Source organism: Polypterus senegalus, chromosome 11, assembly GCF_016835505.1.
Source record: "Polypterus senegalus isolate Bchr_013 chromosome 11, ASM1683550v1, whole genome shotgun sequence".
NCBI classification, from domain to species: domain Eukaryota; kingdom Metazoa; phylum Chordata; class Cladistia; order Polypteriformes; family Polypteridae; genus Polypterus; species Polypterus senegalus.
This window is the reverse complement of record NC_053164.1, coordinates 160,936,002-160,963,542: the sequence shown is the minus strand read 5'-3', so window position 1 is coordinate 160,963,542 and position 27,541 is coordinate 160,936,002. Positions and strand designations below refer to the sequence as shown.

The following is a 27,541-nucleotide window of genomic DNA, read 5'->3' as shown; positions in this document are numbered from 1 at the left end:
AAAATTGAAAATTAGGTAGAGCCATGCTGCCTTCTGATTTAGGTCGTTTAAGGGTCATCCTTTGGATTCGTGGATGTGAATTTCCCCTTGGGATTAATAAAGTATCTATCTATCTATCTATCTATCTATCTATCTATCTATCTATCTATCTATCTATCTATCTATCTATCTATCTATCTATCTATCTATCTATCTATTTCAAATTCCAAATAAAATAGATTTTTTAATGTGTACAGGGATGTTTTGAAATAGAAAAAGAAGCTTAGGGAGGATATTCATCTTGATGGTGTTAATTATCCCTGTTAAAGTAAGATGGAGGATAGACTGTCGATGCACGTCTTGTTTAATTTTGTCCATGCAAACAGCAAAATTTTGTTGATCTTAAGTATGGATTTAGCAGTATCCATGGGTCTGATAAGTTATGATCAACTAAAAACTGTGTAATTATTTTTGCAGTGTCAGATGTTATTGCCCCTATAGCTGAAGACCTATACAGGACTGGATTTAATACACAATTAAAGTCTCCGGCCATTATAATTTTATGGTCTAATTGTTGAAAGGAACATAATATAGGGCCCAACACTAACTTTCATAAGTGTCAACTTTTGGTTGCCAAAAAAAAAAAAAAATGGTTACAGTTTTTAGCTACTTATATTTGGAATAATTATGATGCTTTACAATTGTCAGCTTACTGCTACTTTGCAACATTTTAATTGGACATATTGTAACTTATCAGAATTCCAGCTCTATGTGCACCAATTTTTGTGTTATGTGGTTTGTTCACACCTAGCCCATGAGGATTGAGGTTTTATAATTTAGTTTATTGAGTGATTGCTGAAAAAACCTTTTACACCTGAAACACTTTTAAATTAGCAGTTGAAGATTAAAGCAGAAGATAACTGTTTTTAAAAGAATGATCACAGGATTCTAAGAATTATATCCTACATTTACTTAAAGTGCATTGAGTGTGATTCCATCCTGCAATCCATTTTATAATCCTCCTTTTAATGTAATACTCTACACCAGCAAATACTTAAGCAATCCTAAGCTACCAGAGTTGACTTCAGTAAACCATGCCCAAACCCATCAATCCATGGGTATACATCCCATGATCACAACAGAAAATTGTGGTTCTAGGAAGGAGGAGACACTGGGCTTGAACCATTGTTTGTGTCCCCATAGGTGTTCTGAAGGAACCACGGAAAAATTAGTACATAATTTTAAAGGTTAGGAGTCACCTAAAGTTAATTAAGCACTGTGCAAGAACAACAAGTAGTTTGAGAGCATGCAATAGATGTATGGATAGCATCAAAAACCACAGAAACAGAATTTGAGATTATGGGTGAAGCAGAGAGGGGGGCAGAGTATGCAATGCCAAAGCTTAATTGATCCATTAACTATCTATTGAGAAAGATAAAGGAGAGGGGGAGGAAAAAATATTTTAAAACATTATTCTAGCACCAGTTATTTTCACAATATCAGGTATTTTTAACTGATATTGTAGCACTAGGGCATCAAGTTGGAAAAGGGCCACACCACCCGTTGTTTATTGGAGGAAGGGGAGCTCTTAAAAATCAAACTCTCTCATCGCACAGGTCTTGAATCAATTAAACAATTTTAAGACAGGTACTTCATTACTGGGCTCAATAAAATATAATCACAAACAATCATAATCTCCTAAAAAAGCAAAGAGTTTCATTCCTTAATAAGAAGTTTGACCAATGGGTGACCATTAGCTAAGGTATCTGATCAGCCAGAATTGTCTTTCAGTCCAGACACCACGGGACAAACACAGGCTAAGTGAATATTTTGAACCATATCAATCACCACACAAAATGCACTCAAAGCTAATGTGACCCATAAAACCAGGTTGCCAGGTGGATGGATGCAAAATTCAATTTTCTACTCCTAAAATTACCAAGGTTAATCAAACATCCCGCATACAACACTGAGACTGAACATTTGAACAATTAATGTAAAACCTAATAAAAGCAATAATGTTTCTAAGTTAGCCCAGCAAGTAAGCAGTAATTAATAAAACAATTAAATAAACAATAGATAAACAGTAAGCAGTGTTGCCTCTCAAGCCACCTTTGAATAGTTTTAATGCAAAACTGGTTACCCAACATTTACTTGGTCCCAGTCTGTAATGAGCCATGATTCACTAATTAACAACAACAGAGATTCAGCCAGTTCAACTGTAAGTCCCAACTGTTTCTATACATCTCTACTGGTTTAAGGTGCGTATATATTGATATTGCACTGTCTGCGATGCGCTGCTTGTTCTTCAGCACTGCCTGTTTCTCAAGTTAATAATGACAGTAGTTGAGCAATCAGTTCAAAGCTGGTCGTGTTGTGAACTGCTGTAATAACACACACCAAAACCAAACCAGTGCTAACTCAGCCTGATGACATCATCATGTGCTGCGCCAGCCCACTAGCTAACATCCCTTAACATCTTTCCTTTCTGAACTAAATTAGCCATCAAGTGTATAACTAGAATTACCATTGACACCAAGTAAATATATTGTTTTTTTCTCATAATAGACCTATAGGAAGTAGCACAGTTTCTTAAATATAAACACAGTACGTCTATTTCTATATACATGTGTACATACATATATATTTTTTTTTTTTAACAAACAATATAATAAACCAAAGCGTGAGATGATGGTGGTATGTTGTGCAAGGGTGGCATCACTTACATCAGCACAGGAGTCATGAACAGGGGGTGTTGTTACTATTGCAGGAGATGACCGCTCCTCCTCCTCTTGTTCCTCTGCCTTGCCATTTTCTTCTGATTGACTGAAAGTTGCCGAAGTCCCAGACTTTAAATCTGAATTTTGCATAGAGGACTCTGCTGGCCTCAGGTCCACTCTATTCCGATGATACAGTGAGCCATCTACTCCTACTAAGTAGGATCTCGGGGCTACCTTCTGAACAGGATCCCAGCTTTCAGATGCCAGTTTATTTACATGGTGGCAGCTTCATCTGGATTACTTCCCCCACTGAAAGCTCTGGGAGATCTTTTGCACTGCGATCATAAGTAAGCTTTGCTATCTGTTTTCTCCGATGTAGTTTCTCCATAACACCTGTCACAACCCTGGGCTCTAACAATGCATTGGCGACTGGAAGGGCAGTCTTCAAGCGCCTGGACATTAGGCGCTGTGCTGGGCTACCGTCCATTGTTTCAGTTGGTGTGTTACGCCACTGGAGTATGGCCTTACAGGCATCAGTGCGGTCACGCAGTGCTTTTTTGATGAGATTCTTTGCTAGTTTCATGGCTGCTTCAGCCTTGCTGTTAGCCTTTGGGTGTCGTTGGGAGGATGTGCAATGCTCAAATTCCCATGCTGCAGCAAAGCGTCTGAATTGAAAACAAGCAAACTGGGGCCCATTATCGGTGATTACTCAGGTTCAGGTTGATCAGGTTGACCATACCAGGAAAACTGTGCCTTACAACGTTTGATGGTTGTTTCTGCAGCCAAATTAGGTAAGAGCTCTATCTTCCAAAAGTCCGAATAGTGGTCAACCAGTACCAGAAAATCTTTACCGTTGTACTGGAAGAGATCGATGCTGATGATTTGCCAGGGTCTGGTAGGAAGTTCATGAGACATCATTGTCTCTTTTTGCTGCTCTATAGCGTACTCATTGCAGACTGTACATTTGCTCACAAAGTCTTTAATCTTGCTCTGCATGCTGGGCCAGTATAAGGTGTCACGTGCCTGTCTGTAACAGGTTTCTGATCCGTGACATTGAGATAATGATTCATGTGTTCAAGATCGAACTGCTCCTGCTGTAGTGCACAGACCGAGTGCTATGCTTCACGTGAACCACTGTTTGTGCCCACTGTAGTGGGTCTGCTGAGGGCGTCACTCAAAAACACTTCAGGACCTGATTAATATACCACTTGGAGGTTGCAATGCTGGAGGGCAAGCAGCATACTCTGAAGACGTTTTGGTGTACAGATAAGGGATTTACTGAAGATTGAGATAAGAGGTTTGTGATCCGTTTCTGCTATAATTTGATCTTGGCCATATAAGTAGTGGTGGAAGTGCTGGAATGCAAATACAATACTTAGGCATTCCTTCTCTATCTGTGCATAGATTTGCTCAGCTGAAGTCAATGCTCTCGAAGCAAAAGCAACAGGCTGTCCCTCTTGCATGAGGCAACAGCCAAGACCATTTTGTCTTGAATCGCTTTGTATGGTCACAGGTTTAGACACATCATAGTATTGCAAAACTGGAGTTGTGTTGACAAGCTTCTTAATAATCTCTTGCACAGCAGCTTCATGTTTGGGAAGCCAGTGCTAAGTAACATGCTTGCTCAAGAGTTTCCTTAGGGGCTCACACACTTCCGAAAGACGTGGTGCACAAAACTTTGCACAGCTTTTCCATCTGTTGGAGTTGGCATTTCCATGATTACCCGCAATTTCTCTGGATCAGCTTTTAAGCCACTGGATGACAAAATGTGTCCTTGAAAGTGAACTTCAGGCACTTTAAAGTGCAACTTCTTAACGCTAAGCCTCAGCTTGACCTTTCTGCATCGCTCCATGAAAGCAAGCAGCTTTGTGTCATGGTCTATATTAGCCTCGACATCACTATCGCCACAACCTACAATAAGGATGTCATCTGCAACTGGCTCCACACCCTTGAGTCCTGCCAACAACTCATGCTGCTTACATTGGTACACTTCATGGTGCAACACTAATGCCAAAGGGAAGCTTCAGCCACCTCTTCCTCCCCCAGGGTGTCCAAAATGTGATCATGAAGCTACTTTCCTCATCTAACTTGACTGGAGAAAGGCATATCTGGCATTCACTAAGGATAAGAGCCTACCAGGGAGTTTGTACAGTACATCCTCCAGAGTGGGCATAATATAGTGAGAATGTCACAGTTCTTGATTCAGAAATTTTGGGTCTGTGCACACCCACAATTTATCAGGCTTCTTCACGATTACCATGTTGCTGATCAAATCAGTTGGTTCAGACACCATGGCAATATGGCCATCAGCTTCATATTTGTCAAGCTGGGCTTTAACAGCATCCTTCATGATTGATAGATAGATAGATAGATAGATAGATAGATAGATAGATAGATAGATAGATAGATAGATAGATAGATACTTTAAAATTTACATACTCCAGCAGCAGCATACTGATAAAAACAATATTAAATTAAAGATTGATAATAATGAAAGTATAACAGACAGACAATAATTTTGTATAATGTTAACGTTTAAAAGGGTGGAATTGAAGAGTCGCATAGTGTGAGGGAGGAACGATCTCCTCAGTCTGTCAGTGGAGGAGAACAGTGACAGCAGTCTGTCGCTGAAGCTGCTCCTCTGTCTGGAGATGATCCTAGTCAGTGGATGCAGTGGGTTTTCCATTATTGACAGGAGCTTGCTCAGCGCCCGTCACTCTGCCACGGATGTCAAACTGTCCAGCTCTGTGTCTACAATAGAGCTTCTCTTCCTCACCAGTTTGTCCAGGCGTGAGGCATCCCTCTTCTTTATGCTGCCTCCCCAGCACACCACCACATAGAAGAGGGCGCTTGCCACAACCGCCTGATAGAACATCTGCAGCATCTTATTGCAGATGTTGAAAGACGCCAGCCTTCTAAGGAAGTATTGTCAGCTCTGTCCTTTCTTACACAGCGCATCAGTATTTGGCAGTCCAGTCCACTTTATCATCCAGCTGCACTCCCAGGTCCATGAGGGGCCTGGTCCTCCTAAAATCCACCACCAGCTCTTGGTTTTGCTGGTGTTTAGTTGTAGGTGGTTTGAGTCGCACCATTTAACAAAGTCTTTGATTAGGTTTCTATACTTCTCCTCCTGCCCACTCCTGATGCAGCCCACAATTGCAGTGTCTACAAACTTTTGCGCGTGGCAGGACTCCGAGTTATATTGGAAATCCGATGTATATAGGCTGGACAGGACTGGAGAAAGTACAGTCCCCTGCGGCGCTCCTGTGTTGCTGACCACGGTGTCAGACCTGCAGTTCCCCCGAGATGCACATACTGAGGTCTGTCTTTAAGAGAGTCCACGATCCATGCTACCAGGTATGAATCTACTTCCATCTCGGTCAGCTTGTCCCTGAGGAGCAGAGGTTGGATGGTGTTGAAGGCGCTAGAGAAGTCCAGAAACATAATTCTTACAGAACCACTGCCTCTATCCAAGTGGGAGATGGATCTGTGTTGCATGTAGATGATGGCATCCTCCACTCCCACCTTCTCCTGGTATGCGAACTGCAGAGGGTCAAGGGCATGGCGGACCTGTGGCCTCATGTGGTGAAGCAGCAGCCTCTCCATGGTCTTCATCACATGTGAGGTCAGAGCGACAGGCCGGAAGTCATTCAGCTCACTAGGACGTGATACCTTTGGGACTGGGGTAATGCAAGATGTTTTTGAAAGCTTCGGGACTCTCCCCTGTTCCAGGCTCAGGTTGAAGAAGCGCTGTAGAGGACTCCCCAGCTCCAACGCACAGGCCTTCAGCAGTCATGGCGATACTCCATCTGGATCCGCTGCTTTGCTGGCACAAAGTCTCCTCAGCTCTCTGCTTACCTGGGCTGCTGTAATTGTGGGTTGGGGGAAACTCTCTCCTATGCTGGTATCAGCAGAAGAATGGGTGGAGGGTGCAGTACTCCGAGGTGAGAGTGGGTTAGGGTGGTCAAACCTGTTGAAGAAGTTATTCATCTGGTTTGCTCTCTCCACATCTCTCTCAATGGTGGCACCCCACTTCGAGCTGCAGCCAGTGATGATCTTCATCCTGTCCCACACTTCTTTCATGCTGTTATTCTGCAACTTGTGCTCCAGCTTTCTCCTTTACTGCTCCTTTGCCGCCCTGAGCTGGACTCGGAGTTCCTTCTGCACGTGCTTGAGCTCATGCTTATCACCACCTTTAAAAGTTCTTTTCTTCTGGTTGAAAAGGCCCTTGATGTCACTTGTGATCCATGGCTTGTTGTTGGCATAGCAGCGTACTGTTCTTACTGGAACTACAATGTCCATACAGAAGTTGATGTAGTCAGTAGTGCAGTCAACAGGCTGTTCAATATTCTCACTATGTGACCCCTGCAGGATATCCCAGTCTGTAGTTCCAAAGCAGTCTCTCAGAGCCTGCTCTGCCTCAGGGGACCACTTCCTGAATGAGCGTGTGGTTATAGGTAGCTCTGTCACTTTTGGTTTGTAGTGAGGCTGAAGCAGAACCAGGTTATGATCTGCTTTTCCAAGCGCAGGCAGCGGGGTGGCGCTGTATGCGTCTTTAACGTTTGCATACAGTAGGTCGATAGTCCTATTTCCCCGGGTGTTACGATCCACATAATGGGAGAAGGCAGGTAATGTTTTGTCCAGCGTCTCATGGTTAAAGCCTCCAGCGATTAGGCACATTACGTGGGGAACATTGAACTAGCTGTACTAACCTGTCTAGGTTGAAATGTATAGTGCCTGAGAGGCAGTCAATTGGTCCTGTGAAGACATCAGCATACATTTTAATCAAGCTACTGCAGGTGAGGGGCACAGATGAGGCAACGTCTGTGAGGTACAGCTCCACTGGAATTGTAAAGCACATTAGGCCAAGCCTTTCACACGTTGAGCCTGACAGAATAGGTTTCTGACTGCCCTCTACGATCACAAACTCCAAACTATGCTTATGACCGCGAATGACACATTCTGTGTCAAAGAGTCCATTGTTTGACCTGAGTACAGTTTTAACTTGGTATTACTGGGACGCAGTTTAGCTCTTGGTGCTAATCTCATTTTGTCCTTTAAGCAAATAAAATCACAAGTGGCCCCAGAATCTAATTAACATTGCTGTGGTTTCATGTGAAGCTGCAGTGTAGCAAACTACTTTTTACCTCTAGCACCCATAGTGCCAATGTACTCAGTAGAATAAACATCATTATCAGTACAGCTGCTTGCTTGGTTTACCTCTGGTTCAATAGTAAGAAGTTTACCTTCCATTTGTCTTCTCTTGCTTTTAAGGCACACTCTACCGAAGTGGTTGGCTGTTTGACATAAGTTGCATGTTTTTCCATATGCTGGACAGTGCTCCCTCCCACGTCCATGTGGACAGCCACAATATTTGCATGTTGGTTTCATCTGTATCTGAGCCTGAAAACTGACTTGCCTGCTTTGCTGCGGTGATGGGTAGTGGCCTCCTAGTAATTCACTTTGAGGTGGCATTAACACTATCCATGGAAGGTTTATCCAACTCCATTGATCTGTCTCATATCAGTGAGCTCTGCTGATCGACATGTCGCCATGGCCAGGGTGAGATCTCTCTCTCGTAATAACTGTCTGCGGGTTGCTTCATTTGCTATACCTAGCACGATTTTATCACGAAAAAAATCAGCTCTTAAGGCTCCATACTCACAGGTGGCGGATTTTTCTTTAAACTGTGTAAGAAAACTGTCAATTGGCTCCCCTTCCTCCTGTTTCCAACTCCCAAATACGTAGCGTTCATAAATCACGTTCTTTGTATGTTTAAAGTGTCCCTCCAATGCATTTAGAATAGCCATTACATTGGTCTGGTCCTCTGCTAAAAAATTCAGGTTGTGCTTGTAGACATGTCTGCACTCGGCGCCCATGATACTCCGCAACGTAGCCGCTTGAATTGCGTTGTCCTTCCTATTAAGCTGAATAGCAATAGCATAATCTTCAAATTCTGACCTGAAAACATCCCAATTTGTGCCTAGGTCGACACTCATTTTCATTGCAGTAGGTGGCGGAATGTGTGTTGCCATAGCTGCGGATAAGTTCAGGATGAGCGCGAATACTCACTTGAATTGATTCGCAGTGGCGCAGCCCTTGTATGTGTTTAGGATGCGAAAAAAAAGCACTGCGTTTTTAGTCTTCGGAGCCGTGTTGGTTAAACTTCTGACACCATGTTTCTCAAGTTAATAATGACAGTAGTTGAGCAATCAGTTCAAAGCTGCTCGTGTTGTAAACTGCTGTAAAAACACACACCGAATGCAAACCAGTGCTGACTCAGTCTGATGACATCATCATGTGCTGCGCCAGCCCGCTAGCTAACATCCCTTAACACCGCCATGTACCGCAGATACTCATGTGGCAAAAACTGCAAACGCGCGCTGCGTAATGGTCATAGTATGTTCGGACCAAGGTTATTATTAAAAAAACATTTTTTTAAAACTGAAATAAAATAATTAAAAAAACCGAAATGACAAACTAAAACTAAACAAAACTATTGAAGTAGCTGGGAAGACTAGCTGAAATTAAATAATAATTTGCCAAAATAGTTTTAGTTTTCATTTTTGAATGAATATTCTTGCTGTTAGTTTTTAACCCTTATAACTGTTAACTCTAAAAATGAAAGTTATTTACCACGAGCCACCCGCATATATTCATCCAGTGAACGACGGCTGGTGAAGGAGGGCTGCTGTTCACACAGCATTTGTGGTGACAGAGCCAGCTGAATACATGGGTAAACAACAGGAAGCAATTCACTTACCGCCTTTCTTTGCAGTTGTTTTACATCAAGATGTAATTCAAATGCCTGAAACTGGAATGTGGTGGTCAACAAAAACTTTACCTTATGGACAGAATAACGTTTCAGTTTATTTTCAGGTGCCTGCTTTTTGTTGACAGTAATTCACCTACCACTTCGCATACAAAGTACAGAGAAAGTATAATCATGAAAATAAGTTTGACCTCAAGATTTTTATGAATCTTGACGTTTTAGACCCCCCAGGTCCCCCAGGTCCGAAAATACCGTTTTTTGGAATTATGTCTGTGTGCATGTGTAAACACGATAACTCAAAAACACGACTAGATAGATTGATGAAATTTGGCATGTTGTCATTACACCAACATTGTAGATCTGTATTAACTTTTGGACCAAATCCATGAACTGGAAGTGGTATGTTACCTGAACACATACTTGATTTTTTTTATTCATGCAGCTGCAAAGTCCGATTTAATCAACTTTACTTTTATAATAATTGTTCAATATATTGAAGCGTTCTGTTCTTTATTGTAGAGTTCTGTTTTGCAGTTTGTGTTCTGTGATTTGCATCCCTCAGTTATTTATTCTATTGTCCCTGTTATTTCTCATGTAATAGAGTGGAAGGTAAAGGAGGTTCCGGAGGGATGGGGGGTGGAGCCGAGGCGGGGGGGGGAGCGCTGGGTTGTGACGAGGAGGGTGGAGACAGGAGGGAAGTTCGGTCATGTCGCTCTCGCTGTGAGATTGTTTTTTTTGAGTTCTGCTTGTTCGGCGTGGTTGCGGCCAACAGCAACCGTTTTTTATTTAATAAAGAAAGGACTAACCAAGTGACCGTCTCGGATCGTCATTACGTCTGGGAAGACGCTACACTGGTGTCAGAAGTAAACACCGGCGGATTGTGCTCGGCTTTCGGGTGAGCTATCTAGCAGCTTCCAGCTAACCCTGCTATCACCGTGAGCAGCATGGCCGCACAGCGGGACAACGCAGGCGCTCGACCAAAAGTCAAGGAGGAGGTGGAGTACGGTGATAACGCTGATACACCGGGACGTAGGATAGACGCTCTCTGGGATACGGAGCACGTAGCTCGCCTGAGGCAGACGGCCAGGAAGCTAGCTGCTGACGCCGGATTCAGCGCTGGGTTGGCGGGGGACGGCGCTGGCGCGCAAATACTCACCAGGAAGGAGGGGAAGCCGAACGGAAACAGAAATGGCGGCCCCCTATGTGTCCAGCCGCAGATGAAAACGCCAAATATTCTGGTAAGACTGACTGGGAGGCTTTTATGCCCAATTTGAACTGCTGGCGAAGGCTGCGGGCTGGTCCGAATACATCAAAGCACTTCAGCTGGCTCTGTGCCTCACGGATGATGCCTCACGCTGTCTGCTGTTACTTAGCCCAGAAGAACGGGGTGACTATGAGGCCTTAGTTGGGGCCTTGCAGCGGCGGTTTGGACAATTTAATCAGCCCGCTGTCCTGCGCTCTGAACTGGCTAATAGACAGAGACTGACAGGGAGCGCTCCGCGTTTAGCTGCAGAGATTGAAACACTGACGAGGAGGGCTTACTCGCACATGCCAGCCGTGGTGCAGAGCGAGCTTGCAAGGGACCAATTCATCCGGCTCTGTCCCGAGGGATCTGCGGGTACAGACGCAGCTGGCCCACCCTCGCACGCTGCAGAACGCTTTAGAGATAGCGCTGGAGAGGGAGCTGGTGGGAGCTACGGTTGAGACTGATGCCTTCACCTGTAGCCCTGTTGCAAGGGCCGTGGGTAGCGAAATTCAAGGACCAGAGAGGCCGGCGTGGGTCAGCGAGCTGACAGAGATGATTCGAGCTGTGTCACTCCAGCCCCCGCAGAGCGGCCGACCTCGCCACGGAGATCTTGTCTGCTGGGTGTGCGGCCAGGGCGGCCACATCAGCGTGCGGTGCCCAAAGCGTGCTGACCGACAGGGAAACGCCCAGGGTCTGCGTAGAAGGGACGGCGCAGACCCCTACTCATCCGTCCCACTCCGTGGGTCCGTGGGGTAGAGCCCACTTGCAAAGCCGGAAAGTATGGCTCAGCTTTCCCCAGAAGCAGACGACGGCGCTGAATGGATCAGGGTCGCCGGCTGGACTCATGTTGGGGACTTCTGCCATGTCCCTATCACCCTGAAGGGGGCGCTCTGTGTAGCTCTAATAGATACGGGCTCCACTGCCACGCTCCTCAGACCCGACATGGTTCCAGCAGGGACGCAGTTGGAAGCCACATCCGTCAAGCTTCGAACTGTGACGGGGAGTTAACTCCCATGCTGGGGCGGGGGCTGGTGAACATCCGGGTAGGTGGCCTAGTAGTGGACTTTAAGGTGTGGGTTGCAGCTGTACAGGATGAGTGCATATTAGGCCTAGACTTTCTAAGGGCAGCTCGGTGTGTACTGGACTTAGGGAAAAACACACTACACTTCCCGGGGGGTCCCATGGTGCAGATGGTCCAACCTGCGCAGTCCCAAAGCTCACCTCCAGCGGCATCGAAAGCAGCGGGGACCTACATACCCCTGCAGGTGGACCCGCCTGTCCCCGTGCACCCTGTCATCCACACCAGGGGAGATGTACAGCCACAGTCCTTGGTCCAACAGCCGGTGTCGGGGGAGGCTGACAGGTTGACGGCGGTGAAAGAGATCTGGAGGCGCAGCTGTGATGGCCTGCAACCCGAGCAACAAGAGCAGCTGTGGCAGGTGTTGTGGGAATTCAAGGACATCTTCGCACTCTCAGAAGAGACCGGCCTGACACACCTGGTCCACCATGAGATCGACACAGGGGACGCGCGGCCGATCAAGACACGCCCCCGCCGCCTCCCCCTGGCACATCAGGAGGCCGCTGACACGGCGATTGAGGAAATGCTCAACGCAGGGATCATTGAGCCGTCCAATAGCCCGTGGGCTTCGGGGGTTGTGATGGTCCACAAAAAGAAGAGTCAGAAAATGAGGTTCTGCGTAGACTACAGGCCTCTGAACAGTGTGACTAAAAAAGACTCGTACCCACTACCCCGCATAGATGAGTCCTTGGATCTGGTGTCGGGGTCATCGTGGTTCTCCTCATTAGACCTACGCAGCGGTTATTGGCAGGTCCCACTCAGCCCAGAGGCCCGTCCAAAGACTGCTTTCTGCACCGGGCGGGGGTTGTGGCAGTTCAAGGTCCTCAGCTTTGGCCTTTGTAACGCCCCAGCCACATTTGAGCGGCTAATGGAAAGGGTCCTGGATGCCATCCCCCGCCAAGAATGCTTGGTTTATTTGGACGATATTCTTGTGCATGGGGGCTCCTTCGAGGCGGTACTGGGTTCGCTGAGGAGAGTCCTACAGAGGATAGCAGCAGCAGGACTGAAGCTGCACCCAGAAAAGTGCTGCTTCATGAGGAAGGAACTGGAATTTTTGGGACACAGGATCGGGGGTGAGGGAATCAGCACTTTGGAGGACAAGGTCCGATCGGTAAGGGACTGGTCGACGCCTACCAGCATCAAGGACTTGAAGAGCTTCCTTGGGCTGGCCTCCTATTACAGGCGGTTCGTCCGGGGGTTCTCCTGTATAGCTGCACCCCTGTTCCGCCTGCAGGGAAAGGGCTGTGACTTTGTGTGGACACCAGAGTGCGAGCAGGCCTTCAGCTCCTTGAAGATGGCACTGACAACGCTCCGATCCTCACCCCCGACCCCAGTCGGCCGTTCATCCTTGACACGGATGCCAGTGGTGTTGGGATGGGGCGGTGCTGAGCCAAGTAGGGGAGGAAGGGGAAAAAGTAGTGGCCTATTTTAGCAGGACTGCGTGACCCGCAGGGAGCTCCTTGCAGTTGTTAAGGCCATAGGACATTTCAGGTACTACCTGTGCGGCCTCCCTTTCACCGTCCGTTCCGACCACTCTGCCCTACAGTGGCTGATGTCCTTTAAAGAACCAGAGGGCCAGATAGCCCGCTGGCTTGAGGAGCTGGCATCGTATTCCTTCACAGTGGAGCACAGGGCGGGAACCCGGCACACTAATGCTGACGCCATGTCCCGACGCCCTTGTGTGCATGCGGGCTGCAAGTACTGTGAGAAGAGAGAGGCCAGGGAGGCCGAGATCAAGGGGGAGGAGGAGCAAGATGCTACATGTGAGGGGGGTGGACCGGTTTGCAGGTTGACTCAAATGTTGGACCAAACAGAGTGGAGAGCTCAACAAGGGCTAGACGCTGATCTACAGCCGGTGCTACGCTGGGTGGAGGCAGGCCGCAAACCACAGTGGGAGGAGGTGGCAGGGTGTTCTCCTGCCTCCAAAGGACTATTTGAGAAATTTGATGCCCTTAGGGTAGAGAACGGGTACTGCAGAGGGCCTGGAAGGAGCCGGCCACTGGAGAGGAGAGGTGGCAGATGATGGTTCCCCGGGCCCTGAGGGACTATATCCTCCAGGCATGCCATGGTGCCACAGGGACTGGTCACTTTGGGGTGGCAAAGACTCTCCATCGCATCAGGCAAGGGTTTTACTGGGGTCAGGTCAGGAAGGACGTGGAAGACTTCTGCCGTCGCTGTGACCTCTGCACAGCGCACAAGGGTCCCCTCATCAGTCCCGTGCGAACTTCAGCAGATGGCAGTGGGAGCCCCGATGGAGAGAGTCGCGGTGGACATAGTGGGCCCGTTCCCCTGTACAGATAAGGGGAACCGTTATATCCTTGTTGCAATGGACTACTTTACCAAGTGGCCAGAGGCGTATGCCATTCCAGACCAGGAGGCAGAGACCGTGGCTGATGCCCTGGTGGAGGGCATGTTTGCAAGGTTTGGAGCCGCAGAGACCATCCACAGTGACCAGGGAAGGAACTTTGAGTCGGCTGTGTTTTCAGCCATGTGCGTACGCCTGGGCATGCGGAAGACCCGGACCACACCATTGCACCCCCAGAGCGACGGCTTGGTTGAACGCTTCAATCGAACCCTGGTGAAACAGTTAGCCATCCTCACGGCAGAGCACCAGCGGGACTGGGACACTCACCTCCCCTCGTCTTATTGGCCTACAGGTCTGCGGTACAGGACTCCACCCTATGCACACCAGCCCTGCTCATGTTGGGACGAGAACTGCGCACACCACCGGAGATGACCTTTGGGAGACCCCTGACGTGCCGCTGTTCCGCCAGGGCCGGAATATGCTAGCAAGCTCCAGCACAGAATGGATTCAGCTCATGCCTTTGCCCGTGACCAGCTACAAAAGCAGGCATAAGACAGAAGAGGTGTTATGACATGCGGGCTAAAGGTCATGACTTCCAGGCCGGGGATCTGGTCTGGGTCTATAGCCTGAAAAAAAAGAAGGGTCTCTGTCCTAAGTTGGACTGCCACTGGGTGGGCCCTTGTAGAGTGCTTGAAAGACTGGGGGAGGTGGTTTATAGAGTCCAGCTCCCTCCTAGGGGAAGGCGGGTGGCCCTCCACAGGGACAGGTTGGCACCCTACAGGGGCACTGGTCAGCCTCAACAGAGCCCTAGGCGGCCCATGCCCTCTCAAAGGGACCGGGTGGCCACCATCCCCTTCCCAGCTGCTATTCCATCCGTTGACCCTTTGACTTCCCCCCCTGCGCTGCACCCTCCTGCTGCGGGACCACAGGCACAGCCACCTGCGTTCACACCTCGCAGGCCTCGGAGACTGAGAAGACCCCCCGGGCACCTCAGGGACTTTTTGTGGGACCCTCGGGACGAGGGTCTTAGTGGGGAGGGAGCAGTGTAGCGTTCTGTTCTTTATTGTAGAGTTCTGTTTTGCAGTTTGTGTTCTGTGATTTGCATCCCTCAGTTATTTATTCTATTGTCCCTGTTATTTCTCATGTAATAGAGTGGAAGGTAAAGGAGGTTCCGGAGGGATGGGGGTGGAGCCGAGGCGGGGAGCGCTGGGTTGTGACGAGGAGGGTGGAGACAGGAGGGAAGTTCGGTCATGTCGCTCTCGCTGTGAGATTGTTTTTTTTGAGTTCTGCTTGTTCGGCGTGGTTGCGGCCAACAGCAACCGTTTTTTATTTAATAAAGAAAGGACTAACCAAGTGACCGTCTCGGATCGTCATTACGTCTGGGAAGACGCTACAATATTATTCATTTGATTTGATTTGTTGCTGATGGTTCTTTAATGTACATAATATAAAAATATAGTCATTGTCTTGCGGTTTACTCCTCAAATATCCATCCCCATATCTGAGTGCACTAGAAAGTTGAGGACAGACCACTCCCGATTTTTGAAAATAAAACTGCACTGAACGAGAGACTGACTAGGTCATCATATAAGATCAGCATATTGTTGCTGACCAGTCAGTTTTGCTTTAAAAACATTGTTTAACAATGAAGAGATACAAACCTTGTAAAATTCCTGAGTTGGCTATGTCTCTACCGAACTACAGGTAGGTACACAAAGAGAGTCTGCCAAGTGATGAAAAGCTAAACATACTAATGTGTATTTGTATTTATGCTATATTAATTTATATTTTTTAGTTAATATTCATCATTATTAATACCAGATATTGTGAAAAGAATCCAAAAAATGTTTTAAAATATTTGTCCCCATTTTTTCAATGTTTCTCTATCTCAAAATAGATAGTTGAAATATCATATTCTTTTGTTCTTAACATCAGCCATGTTATACATCTTGCATACCACGGATTTTTCCTGCCTTACATCCAAACCTGATTGGGTAGGCTCCAGGTTCCTGTGATCCTGCTCTGCATTAACAGGTTTAGATAATGTATATATTGTTCCTAATCTCAAATGCTCTCTCTGTCATTTTGTGCCTGTCCATACTCTTATTACCTGCTCTTGCTCTGCTCATTATGGGTTTATTGTTCTTATTGCCCCTAACCTTGACACTACATGCTTGTTTTTCTTTGTTTCACTCAATACAGCTAGGTGGGGTCTGCACACTGATTCAAGCCTAAGACCATTGTTCTTCCTAAGCCCTTATGATTTTCACAATCACATCTGTCAGAACACAGTAGATTCTGTTTTCTGATTTTTGATCTTTTCAGGCCTGCAGGTTGCAAAATTCTGTCTATAAATTGTTTGTGCCTGAGATGGTATCAGAGATCAATATGGCTGGTAGAAAATAACAAAGTCCAGTATTTGAGATTTATGCAATATTGAAGGCATTCATTATAAGCAATTTGTTGTTGGAGCAGGATATGTTGTGTGCTGCAGACATTTAGAGTAAAAAACCCTCATACCTTAAAATTCACCTAAATTTCATTATGAATTGGCCCATTCTGGGCTAATATAAGGAAAAGAAAAATGTGCCAACAGTCAGCACAGATTTGTTCAGCACAAATAAAAATATTTTAAAAATTATAAAATTGTGTAATATTGTTCATATTCAGGATCTGGTTTTGATTATGCTTGATTTTATCAGACAAAAACAAAACCAAATAGTAAACTGTGTCATGTAGTGTAGTAAGCTTTCACTAACATTAAACTCATATTGTATCCAAATATGTTAAGTGCAGTGTTTGTACAAGTTACAGTTTGTATTTTGTCAACAGCCACATTCTGCTTATGTATGAGAAGTGCAAAGAAGAAATTTTATTTTTAAAAAGGATTTCTAATTACTGTGCAAAGTGACAAGTATGCCTAGTAAACAAAATGCAAACACATGTCAAATAAGAGGAGTAGGTTTTTTACTCTTGATCCACATCCATGGCTGGTTCATAAGGCATTTTAAGTAAAGGTTTTCTTGACTATCACTTTTCAGCATCAGTGATTATGCAAAATCATCAGCTTTGTATACTTCACACTCACCAAAACTAGAATATGTAATATTGCCCCTAGTCATTGCTATTACAGAATGAGAAATTGCTTTCTTCTTCATACACTTTCCATTGTTCCATTTTGACAGCCCATACTCAGCTTTCCTGCTGCTTCAAATGTTGCTCAACAGCATCCCTATATCTCTATCTTCAATTTAGTGTTGATGGTACATGCTTTAAATAGGACTGGATTGGCCTGTATGGAAGTAGGAACATTTATTTTAAGAATAAATATTGTTTTCATAAAACTAGATTAATTTTGGCATCCCTCTAGCTTGCAGAACACTGGGTTACAGCCTAGGATAACCTGTGCAGAAGTCAGGTGGCCTTGGCAACAGTATAAACAACAGTATTGGATTCGTTACAGGCTGCTACAAATTAATAGCAATTTAAATATTTTTAACTAAGTACAATGCAATATATTTTAATAGATTTTTTTTACAAATCTGCATGTTTCATATAACAAATACCACATGAATGTAGATAGATAGATAGATAGATAGATAGATACTTTATTAATCCCAAGGGGAAATTCACAATCCTCTGCATATCTTAATGTAAAATAAGTCAAGCAGCAGACATCTCTGTCTGATCACCTTCTGTTTTATGTCCTTTTTTCTAAAATATTTAGCAGAATTTATCTATATTGCTTCTTTATTAGATTTCTGAAATATTAATACTTATATCTTGTGTTAAAAAGGGAAGTAATTATTAGTAAAATGTCTGTTTGTGAAAGTTATTGCAATACTTTAAATAAACAATCAGAAAGAAATGAATGTCAAAAGAACACTGTTACCTTGTATGTAACAAACATTGTTGAGAGTCCTCATATTCTGCTGTGTGGTATAATCTTAACATATCAAATTTACAGCACTAAGAATCTTCACTTTATTTTCATCATGGCTGACATTTTCCCTGCACATATTGTAGTTAGTATATACTTTCATAACAACACAGTTTAATGCACTTCTACACAAAAGGCATATTGTAGCAGCTGTGGGTTCTGTCAGATTTTTAGCTCTTCACGTTTGTCTTTCAAAGCTGAAGGAGACATTTGGCATTACTGTTACGTACATACCTAGCTCACAGACACAGTAGCTGGTTATTACACTCTTTTTTAACTTGCTTTACATGAATGCAGGAAACTAAAGAAATACAGTGTAAATGTGCACAGCTTACATTTTTATTTTAATTGTAAAGCTGACTAGTGATTTGCACATTGTATTCCAATTTACCAATTATGCATAATGAGCAAAAACAGGCCATTTCTAATATGCAGCCAATAAATTGGTGTATCAATAAAGTGGTTGGCATTCTTGGCAACCAGGGACAAAAAAATGGTTGTGAAGTCTATCAAAATGTTGGCCAAAGTCAGACATCATCCATTAATGATGAGCCTGGAGATTAGTAAAGAGATACAAATTAATTTTAAAGACATTACATATGTCTTGGAATAATGTGATAACCATCATTAAGTTTTTAAGTTTTAAATGAGAGAGCTCATCAAAAAGCATATATAAAGGCCAAAAGAAACCTTAAGATATCAGAATTTACAGCAGTAGCTGCATATTACAATCATTACATAAGTCTGAATGATGTAGTAGAGTGAGTAAACAGAAGCTATTGCTCACAAAAAGAACATCTATGCCAGTGTGGATTTTGTAAGAAACAGAATCGATACTCCAAAATATGTGTGAAATGTACTATGTGGACCATTCCTTGGGCAAGGAATGATTTTCAGAGGGAAGACTAATATTCTGTAATGCCTTGACAGAGCCTAGTCCTATAGGACTGACACAAAAACAGCTGTGGACTGACAGAAAAATGGCTGTGCACACACTCTTAAAAATAATGGTTCTTTAATATAACTTTTTTTTTACTGGGTTGTATGGTTCATTGTAGAACTATTTCTTAAAAAAACATTTAATTCTGGGAATTGTTCTTTGCATATTGAATTGGTTCTTTGTGTCTTAAAAAACTAAAATCTTTAATATATGGTAGGCTACCAGCAGGACACTAACAGATTAAAGAAAAAATTGACTAGGCCTGTGTTAGTTTTTACAGTAAGAGCCCTTTTAAAATTTTGACCCATTTGTATTTCACAAATCTGTTTCCATCTATTCATATTTATTTACTCTACATAGACTGTTACGAATTTAGATAAATAAAGGCTTTTTCAGGAAACTTCATTTGGATCTGCCTTTTTCAGAACCAAAAATTGTTCCCCTATGGCATTACTGAAAAACCTGTCTGGCAATCAGTCTATCAAAATATATTGTTGTTCTTTAAGCAGAAGTTACCTGCATTAAGTATTAGTTGAACTTGCATACATTTATCTAGCCAAGGCAAAAAAAAGATTTCTTGCTAATTTTGTTGAAAATTACCTGTTTGGTTTTTACTTAAATTATCGGCACAAATTATTATTACTAAACATAAAAATGGTCTGATGTAATTTATATTTTGTTTTTATAGCCAAAACAAATCCTGAAATTAAAAATAGGGTGTATAGACTTTTATTATCTACTAACCAGGATGAACCTTGTGCAAACATTTCTATATTTTTATTGTAACTATTTTTTTTTCTTTTTATTCTTTAGTTAAAAGAGCACTAATGTGTAGACCACCTATGGAGAAGTTTATCTGCAGCAGTCACCTTGCTGAAGGCATAGAATGCACAAAAACATGTCAAAATTATGATCTAGAGTGTGTAAGCCAGGGATGCATTTCTGGATGCATGTGTCCAGCTGGGAAGGTGAAGTATTAGATTCAACCACGGTACTGTATTTTACAGATTAATCCTCAGTATGTTTTAATTTACCTATTTAGGTGGCATGGCTCTGCAGTGTTAGTACTACTTCCTCACAGTTCTTGGTTTGAATTCTGATCCGATCTATAGTTTGAACATTCTCATTGCATTCAAATTCCCTTTCAGGTACATGATACATAAAATAAGCCATTGTGACTTATAGACTGTGCATTTGACTTATAACGGGCTGGTGCTAGTATAGTGAAAGAATATACGTTATCGTAGGTGTGACTTTTTCAGTTAGTATTACTTAGAGACAGCAATTCACATCTGGGGCATTAACAATCAGTGTCAATAACTGTGCTTGATGATGACTGTCCAAGGTGAATCCATGTCCAAGCCCTGAAAAATGCATTTTGCAATATGCATATAATCTCAAGATCTGGATCAATACTCAGTAACATTATTGACTTGAATAATTGACATATTTGGTTAGTTTTAAGGTGTTTAATTCACCTATGGACCTGTGTACCCTTTAACCCCATTTTCAGCTACAAGAAAAGACAAGGTATTTTTAAAAATTATAAAAACACACCACTTTAAGAACACAATTTTATGTGGCAAATTAATATATACCATGTTTATTAAGAAATAACATTCACTTTAAACATATCCTGAACTTATCCTTAAAATCTTTTATCTTGTGTTTTATTTGAAATTGAATACTTTTTTTGCAGGTTAGACATAAAAATCGGTGTATTTCACCAGAGTCCTGCCCTTGTTTTTACAATGGCAAAGAATACCTTACTGGCACATCTGTCACCATGGACTGCAACACTTGGTAAATTATTTTTTAAAATATTCAGTTAATTAATTTACTTAACATTAGGTTGCTTTTTTCATGCATCCCATCTCTGTTTTATTAATTTCTGAAGAGAATTATTTTAAATTATACTTATAGAATGATTTTCCCATGCTGAAAATGCTTAAAAAATATACAAATTTATACAACTGAAAAGGAGACAAAGAAAAAAAACAAGTCCAATAAATAACACACGACAGTGACTAATAACACCAAATTAAATAAATAAAGTAAAAATCTGCTTTAGCCAAAGAAAACAAAAAAATAAAAATAAAATACACAATGCTAGAAGATAGTGGATTGAGGAAGTTTAAACGGAGATTATAGAGATTTAAATGCCCTTTAATAGGAGTTCATTGACTCAACAGATGAAAGATCAAAGATTAGCTTTGTGGTGGTCATTCCAAAGTCTGAATGCAATAGGGAACCTAAAAGGCAGTTAAAGAGAAATATGGAGGAAAAGACAAAAAATGTCCAAAAGAGATTCTTTCAGTATTTTAATACCGGTAGTAAAAGGATAGTCAATGAGTAGGTAAAGTATATCAGATACACTAAGGGAGAGATAAAATATGCAGACAGTTAAGTGGCAATAAACTTGAATTTGTCAATTTTTTTTTTACATGTGAATAAGTACATAACCTTGCATCAGTAACATAAGCTACTATGTTCCATACTAAGAAGGTAAGAAATGATTTGGAAATTGTACTGGGAGAAGTACTGCTTAAATTAAATAGGCTGAAATTTAACAAATCACCAGGACCAGATAACATTTATGCTAGACTGCTTAAAAAGGTTAAATGAGTGCATATATAAATAGATTTTTTATTTTTTTATATAAAAAGAGGGATTGGGCAATTGATCCAGGACGTGGTAGTTTTTTATTCTACAAATAGTCATATAAGGATGAAGATTAAATGATATTATTATGTTTATTAATCATAAAGTCAAAGCAAGAGAAGACTATTTTGTTCATATTGTTCTACCAAAATAATAAAAATTCAGTTCAATTCATTTACGGTACTTTGTTGTAGACAGTCTCTCAGTCTCTTTCTGTCAGCTCACATCTCCTTCAGGATGTCTATAAACTGGAATTATACACAGATGAATGTAAAATCAGTCTGGAGTCTCCATTACAAATTAACCTCAGTTGAGCTTTACTTTATTCAAAAAGAATTGTTTTATTAGCCATGAATTTATCATTGTATATATCTCTTTGTGGTTTTAAATATTGATTCAATACACACTTATCTTGCAACCAAACCAAACCTAAAGCACTTCAACTGTTTATTTCATTATAGTATCCTGCCAAAGTAAAAATTTTGACAATGTGATGTGGTGTGCATTGTCCTTTTCAGCTTTACAATTCTTATAATCTATTAGCTGCTTTAAGCATTCATTTATTACTTAAATATAATGATGTACTTATAACTACTCAATGTGAAACTAAACAAATTGTTGCCTTCATTACATAAATTAACATATTTTTGCCTGGGAAACACTTACTGATTATTAATATCGTTTAAGACTTCAGCAATGTTTGCTAGATTCCCTTTCCTCAACAGTTTTCTTTACGTTATGGGCTATTTGTTGTTTATGTCCTTACACCGTTCAAGAAAATAAACCTTTCTATGCAGCAAAATTAAGTGCACATGAGTATCCTTCAGAGGTGGTCCAGAAGGATGCCACTATATTTGGTATAACATTTAAGACTATCATGGTGTTATGGACTGAAGGTTTAATTTAGGAGAAGAAGGTAGAGTTAATAGTTACATGTTGTTTATAATGTTTGACGAGTCATAATAGAATATAATAGTTCAATTCTATAGAAGCAATGTTTACAGTATATTTACTCACTTTCAGACAGATTTTCAAGTTTAATATTCTTTTTTTTTTCCATTTCTAAAGTGTATGTCACAATAGGAAGTGGGTCTGCACAGAGAAAATCTGCGATGGCACCTGCAAGGTCATTGGAGAAGCAAATTATCTCACTTTTGATGGCCTGAAATACATCTTCCCTGGACTTTGTCAGTATGTTTTGGTGCAGGTAAGAATGCAAATCATTTACTTTTGGTGGCAATCCAAAACTTGTATCATTGAGTACCCAAATAAATAGATAAGAAAAAAACCCTAGATATTTCATTTTGCATTATGTGTATGTGTATTTTGATCTGATAATTGTGATGTGTGAAAGCTGGGGTTCAGTGCTACTAGAAACTAAATGTCTATACTTTACAAGTTTAATAGAAATTGATAAAATTGTATTATTTCTTAATTTTAACAAATAATATGGATTGTAACAGTCTCTGGGGCAATATAGTTGTTAATCTTGATTTTACAGGATTATTGTAGTGGAAGTGAAGGAACCTTTCGCATTCTGGTAGAGAACAGTGGATGTGGTGTTCCAGGGCAGAAGTGTTCCAAATATATTACCATTCTTTATGAGGGAGGAGTCATAGAAATGCTGAATGGAATGGTAAGCATTTCAATCACTGGGATATTAGTATTTGTCTTTATGTAATTTTAAAAATGCAGTGGCACATACTGCATTTCAAATTATGTCTGTTTCTTCTCTGCTATTAAATAATTGTAGCCAGTTATGGTAACATATACACTACCTGGTTTATTCAGCTAGGTTGAGGGAAACATCAGTGTTTGCAGATTTATAATGCAATGAGAATCAATTTCTTTGTTTAAGCAAGTCTTTTTTTCCATTTTTTGGCAATTTTGTAATTTCAGGCTTGACAAAGTCATTCTTCTGTGACATTCCATCTATTCATTGTGGGTACTGAGGAGCCCATGGCTGCTCTCCCAGAACATAAGTAGAAGGGATGTCCCGGCCAGGCATGGGACCTGGCTGCCCGCCACAACACATACTGGGCTTCATAACACAACCTTTTTTATATATATTTTTATGTCCACATATTTAAAAATGGATATAGATTTTCGTCAAGTGTCTAGTCTTATTCACTCTCCTATTACTGACTGTCACAAACAGAATTTGAAGGTGGAGAAAATATCTGGGATGGGGACTAGAGGGCACCTCTCTTTTTTAGATTAGATTATCCCTTTGGCTTCAATAATCTGTGATCTTTATCACTCACTGGAATAGTCTGGACCCAAGTATAACAGGTCTGAGATGAAAATTAGGACCTACAAGAAAGGAGTCATATTTCTTTCTCTGAAATTAAAATGTGCCTCCTACTGCTAAGGGTTGTGCAGCTGCTCCAACTGAAGCAAGACACAAATCTTCAGACCTTGCTTCAGAGATGAGAATGGAGGTGATCTCAGTATAATAGTAATGATGTTAAAAGCATTGTACTAGACTATACTAGTCAAGTTGTAGCCAAATGCATTGACAAATCTTTCTGTTTTCAAATCACTATTATATTTCTATATTCACCCTTTGCCTACCCAACTCTGGGTAGAGACCAAAAGATCAACCTTGTGTGTACAAACGACTGAACTGAGGCTTCTATGTGGGGTTGACTAGCTCACTATCTCTGATTTTTGAGGCAATCAAATCCAAAGGAGCTCTGAATAAAAAGGCAGAGAGGTGCCATTTGAGTAAATTTCCATGAGAGCAATTTAGTTTAAAGATTCTGGTGGTGAGTCATGTGAAAAGGATCACTACAAAGTTGTTCAAAGCTCTCAATTCACATTGACATACAGAAGCAAGGTTGTACGTAATTTTTGTTAGGTCTGCAGGATTCATGTTTGCTGTAAAAATACGCCAAGGACAAAAGGTATTTTGAAATATTTAAGAGAAACAAGTATTGCTACATGCCTGTCTGTAACGTTCAAACAGACAAACAAAATCCATTATATTGTATGCTGTATTACAAAATATATTCCAATAGATGGTGAATGCAAATGTTAATGCTGAATAAATCCAAAAGAGAGTAACTATCTACCTTAGAAAAAGGACAAGTGTCCTCTGTGTGTGTCTGTGTATCTTTGTGTCCATCTGGTTACTTGGGCTAGGAGGAACAATTTTAAAATAGGCAAACATCTAGAAGAAAGTAAAACATTAAAAATGATAATAAAAATACCAAATGATTGTCTAAAAATAAAAAAAATGGATTATCAGCCTATCCTGATATCCAACATTGTATGACAATAACAGCAGTGTGGTGGGAACTTTCGTGCACCCACTTGGGCCATAGTGTGGTGGAAAATGGATGGGTGACTGAAAACTTTGCATAGTGGGTGATCGATGACTGCAAATAATGATAAATCACATATGTCAGAAAACCAAAGCCCTGACACAACTAGGCTAGAGTCACTAAACAAAAGCAATGCCGAAGTGACCACCGCTGCATTTTTCCAGCAAACACGTGGACTATAAGAGTGGTCAGTTTGACAAGCAATTTCAAGAGGAAGCGAGGAAACAGGCAACTCTATATAAAGAGGAAAAGATGGCTGTGAGGAAAATGGATTGGGTACGTATTATAACACCAGATCAAATGGACAACCCATGTCTTATATATACCTGTAAACATCTACGCGTGGAAGTATGAGGCTACAGAATGAAGCTCAAAGAATGTGACAAAACTGTCGAGGAAAGAGAACCTCACTTAGCCGATTGATTGATTGAAGTACTAGAATCCATGGTTTCTAGGAGCCCGGGCTTTTTACAGCACAGGCTTATACAGCTAGTATGAAATAAAAGACATGAGGTCTATGTTCGTTTATGTAGGTTTCAACCCATCTTAGACAGATGGTGATAAATATCTCAGTACTGGTAGCAGATGGGTGTGAGTGCCACTTCTTTCCAATGAAAACATCAAGGAGAGCCTGTAATTCTGCAGGAAGTACAAGGAATCCTCCTTCCAGCTGTTTGGGACATCTGGAAAATTGATTGTCTGGCAAATGAAAAGATGAAGCCTACCATGAGTCCTGTGTTGTGTCAACAGTGAAGCATCCTGAGAAATCCATGTGTGGGGTTGCTTCTCATTCAAGGAAGTGGACCCACTCACAATTCTGCCCAAGAAAACTGCCATAAATAAAGAATGATATCAAAACTGTCTCCAAGAATAACTTCTCCCAGCAATTCAGGCGCAATTTGGTGGTGATCTGTGTTTTTTTCAGCATGATGGAGCACCATGTCACAAGGCAGAAGTGATAACGAAGTGGCTCAGCGATTATAACATTGAAAGTTTGGATCTGTGGCCAAGAAACTCCCATTGAAAACCTGTGGTCAGTTCTGAAAAAGCAGGTGGACAAGCAGAAGCCCACAAATTAGTATCAACTCCAAACAATAAAATGGCCAAATTAGATCACATTTATTCAGGATTTGGCCCAGAATCATTGCAGCAGCTATGAAGAAGAAGGGTCAACACTCTAAATAGTGACTCTTGACATAAATTTGATGTAGTTGCCAAAGAAAGCGTTAGACACTTATAAAATGTTTATAATTGCTCTTCAGTATACCACAAAAACATGTAAAAAATAATCTGAAAAAGCTACAACTGCCAAGTTTACTGCAAAAACATTTGGCCACTACCATACACAAATCTAATCTGACTTGCTTTCTTTCTCTATTCACCATAAACTAGGCACAATGTTGTGAATTATATTTCCAGTTTTTTAATTTCTTGTTCAAAGATTCACTTTAAAAAGTACACAATACTCTAGCCACAAATTTGAAACAGACAATTCAAAGCCCATACCTTGAAGTCATTGGGATCCTATAAAAATTCATTAGGAGAACTGTACTAAAAATCAATGAGGGAAAATTATGATAAATTGACACACACGTCTTGACACCAAAGCCCTGATGCGACTAGGCTGGAGTTGCTATACCAAGTCAGTGCGATAGCAACCAATGCTGCATTTTCCCAGCAAAACACTTTGACTATAAGAGTGATGAACTCTTACAGGTTATTAAAGGGATAAAAGGGTTGATGAACTATCTAATGTAGGTCAGTGCCATAGGGAAGGGTGGGCTTGGTTGGGCCCAGGCCCACCCTGACTGGCATAGGTCCAGCCAATCAGTTCATTGTATATGAAATTTTCCTTTAATTTTGTAATTGATTGGGTATTTATTATTTTATAATTCCTTCAGTTTCAAATCCCATTGGTTTACTGAATTCCCAATAAATAAAGAAATTAATAAATAAATAGGGCAGTGTTACCGTGTATGTGTAATCCAATTGGTTATAGTCATTAGACAGTAAACAGAACCTTAAGTTGTTTGAGTATTTTCAACGAACACCAAGAGATAATTTCTTATTTTGAGGGTTTATTTCTGACATGACGAAACAAATGGAAATATCAAGGTTTTTTAGAAAGTCTTGTTTAGAAGAAAAGGAATGTCCAGGCACAAATGAGACACACAATACACAAGTGTGCGACTGAGAAAATGAATGAGAGATTTCAGTTTTTAAGAAAATGACTGCAGCAAACATTTCAATCGTATCTTCATCTGGCATTAGGGGCTTTGACAGAAACACCCAAAGATTTGTCAACCATTGACGAACCAGCCCCTCAACCTCAACCCAATACTAACAGCTATGATAAAAACAAAAGGCTCGATATTTCTCTGCAAAATGGTAGGAACAATTCAGATGGATCGAATACAGCATAGCAAAAGATGCAGTGTTCTGCAAAGGAACAACATTCGATTGCCTTGATAATTTTTACTCAACTTTTGCATGGTCCTAATAATTCAGTTATGTGAATTTATCACAATATGAATAGATGTATTTTTTTGGAAAACTGCTCTTATATATCCCACT

At 41.7% G+C, this 27,541-nt stretch overlaps 1 protein-coding gene across 1 annotated transcript in view; it reads left to right on the top strand.

Moving 5' to 3' along the window:
* vwf (von Willebrand factor) overlaps positions 1–27,541 on the top strand; it is a 222,640-nt gene that overhangs the window by 85,489 nt on the left and 109,610 nt on the right. Inside the window, exons 18-21 of the mRNA XM_039769977.1 lie at positions 19,794–19,948; positions 20,680–20,783; positions 22,710–22,848; positions 23,143–23,277. Coding sequence (XP_039625911.1) covers positions 19,794–19,948; positions 20,680–20,783; positions 22,710–22,848; positions 23,143–23,277 — 533 coding nt within the window. The remainder of the gene's footprint in view (positions 1–19,793; positions 19,949–20,679; positions 20,784–22,709; positions 22,849–23,142; positions 23,278–27,541) is intronic.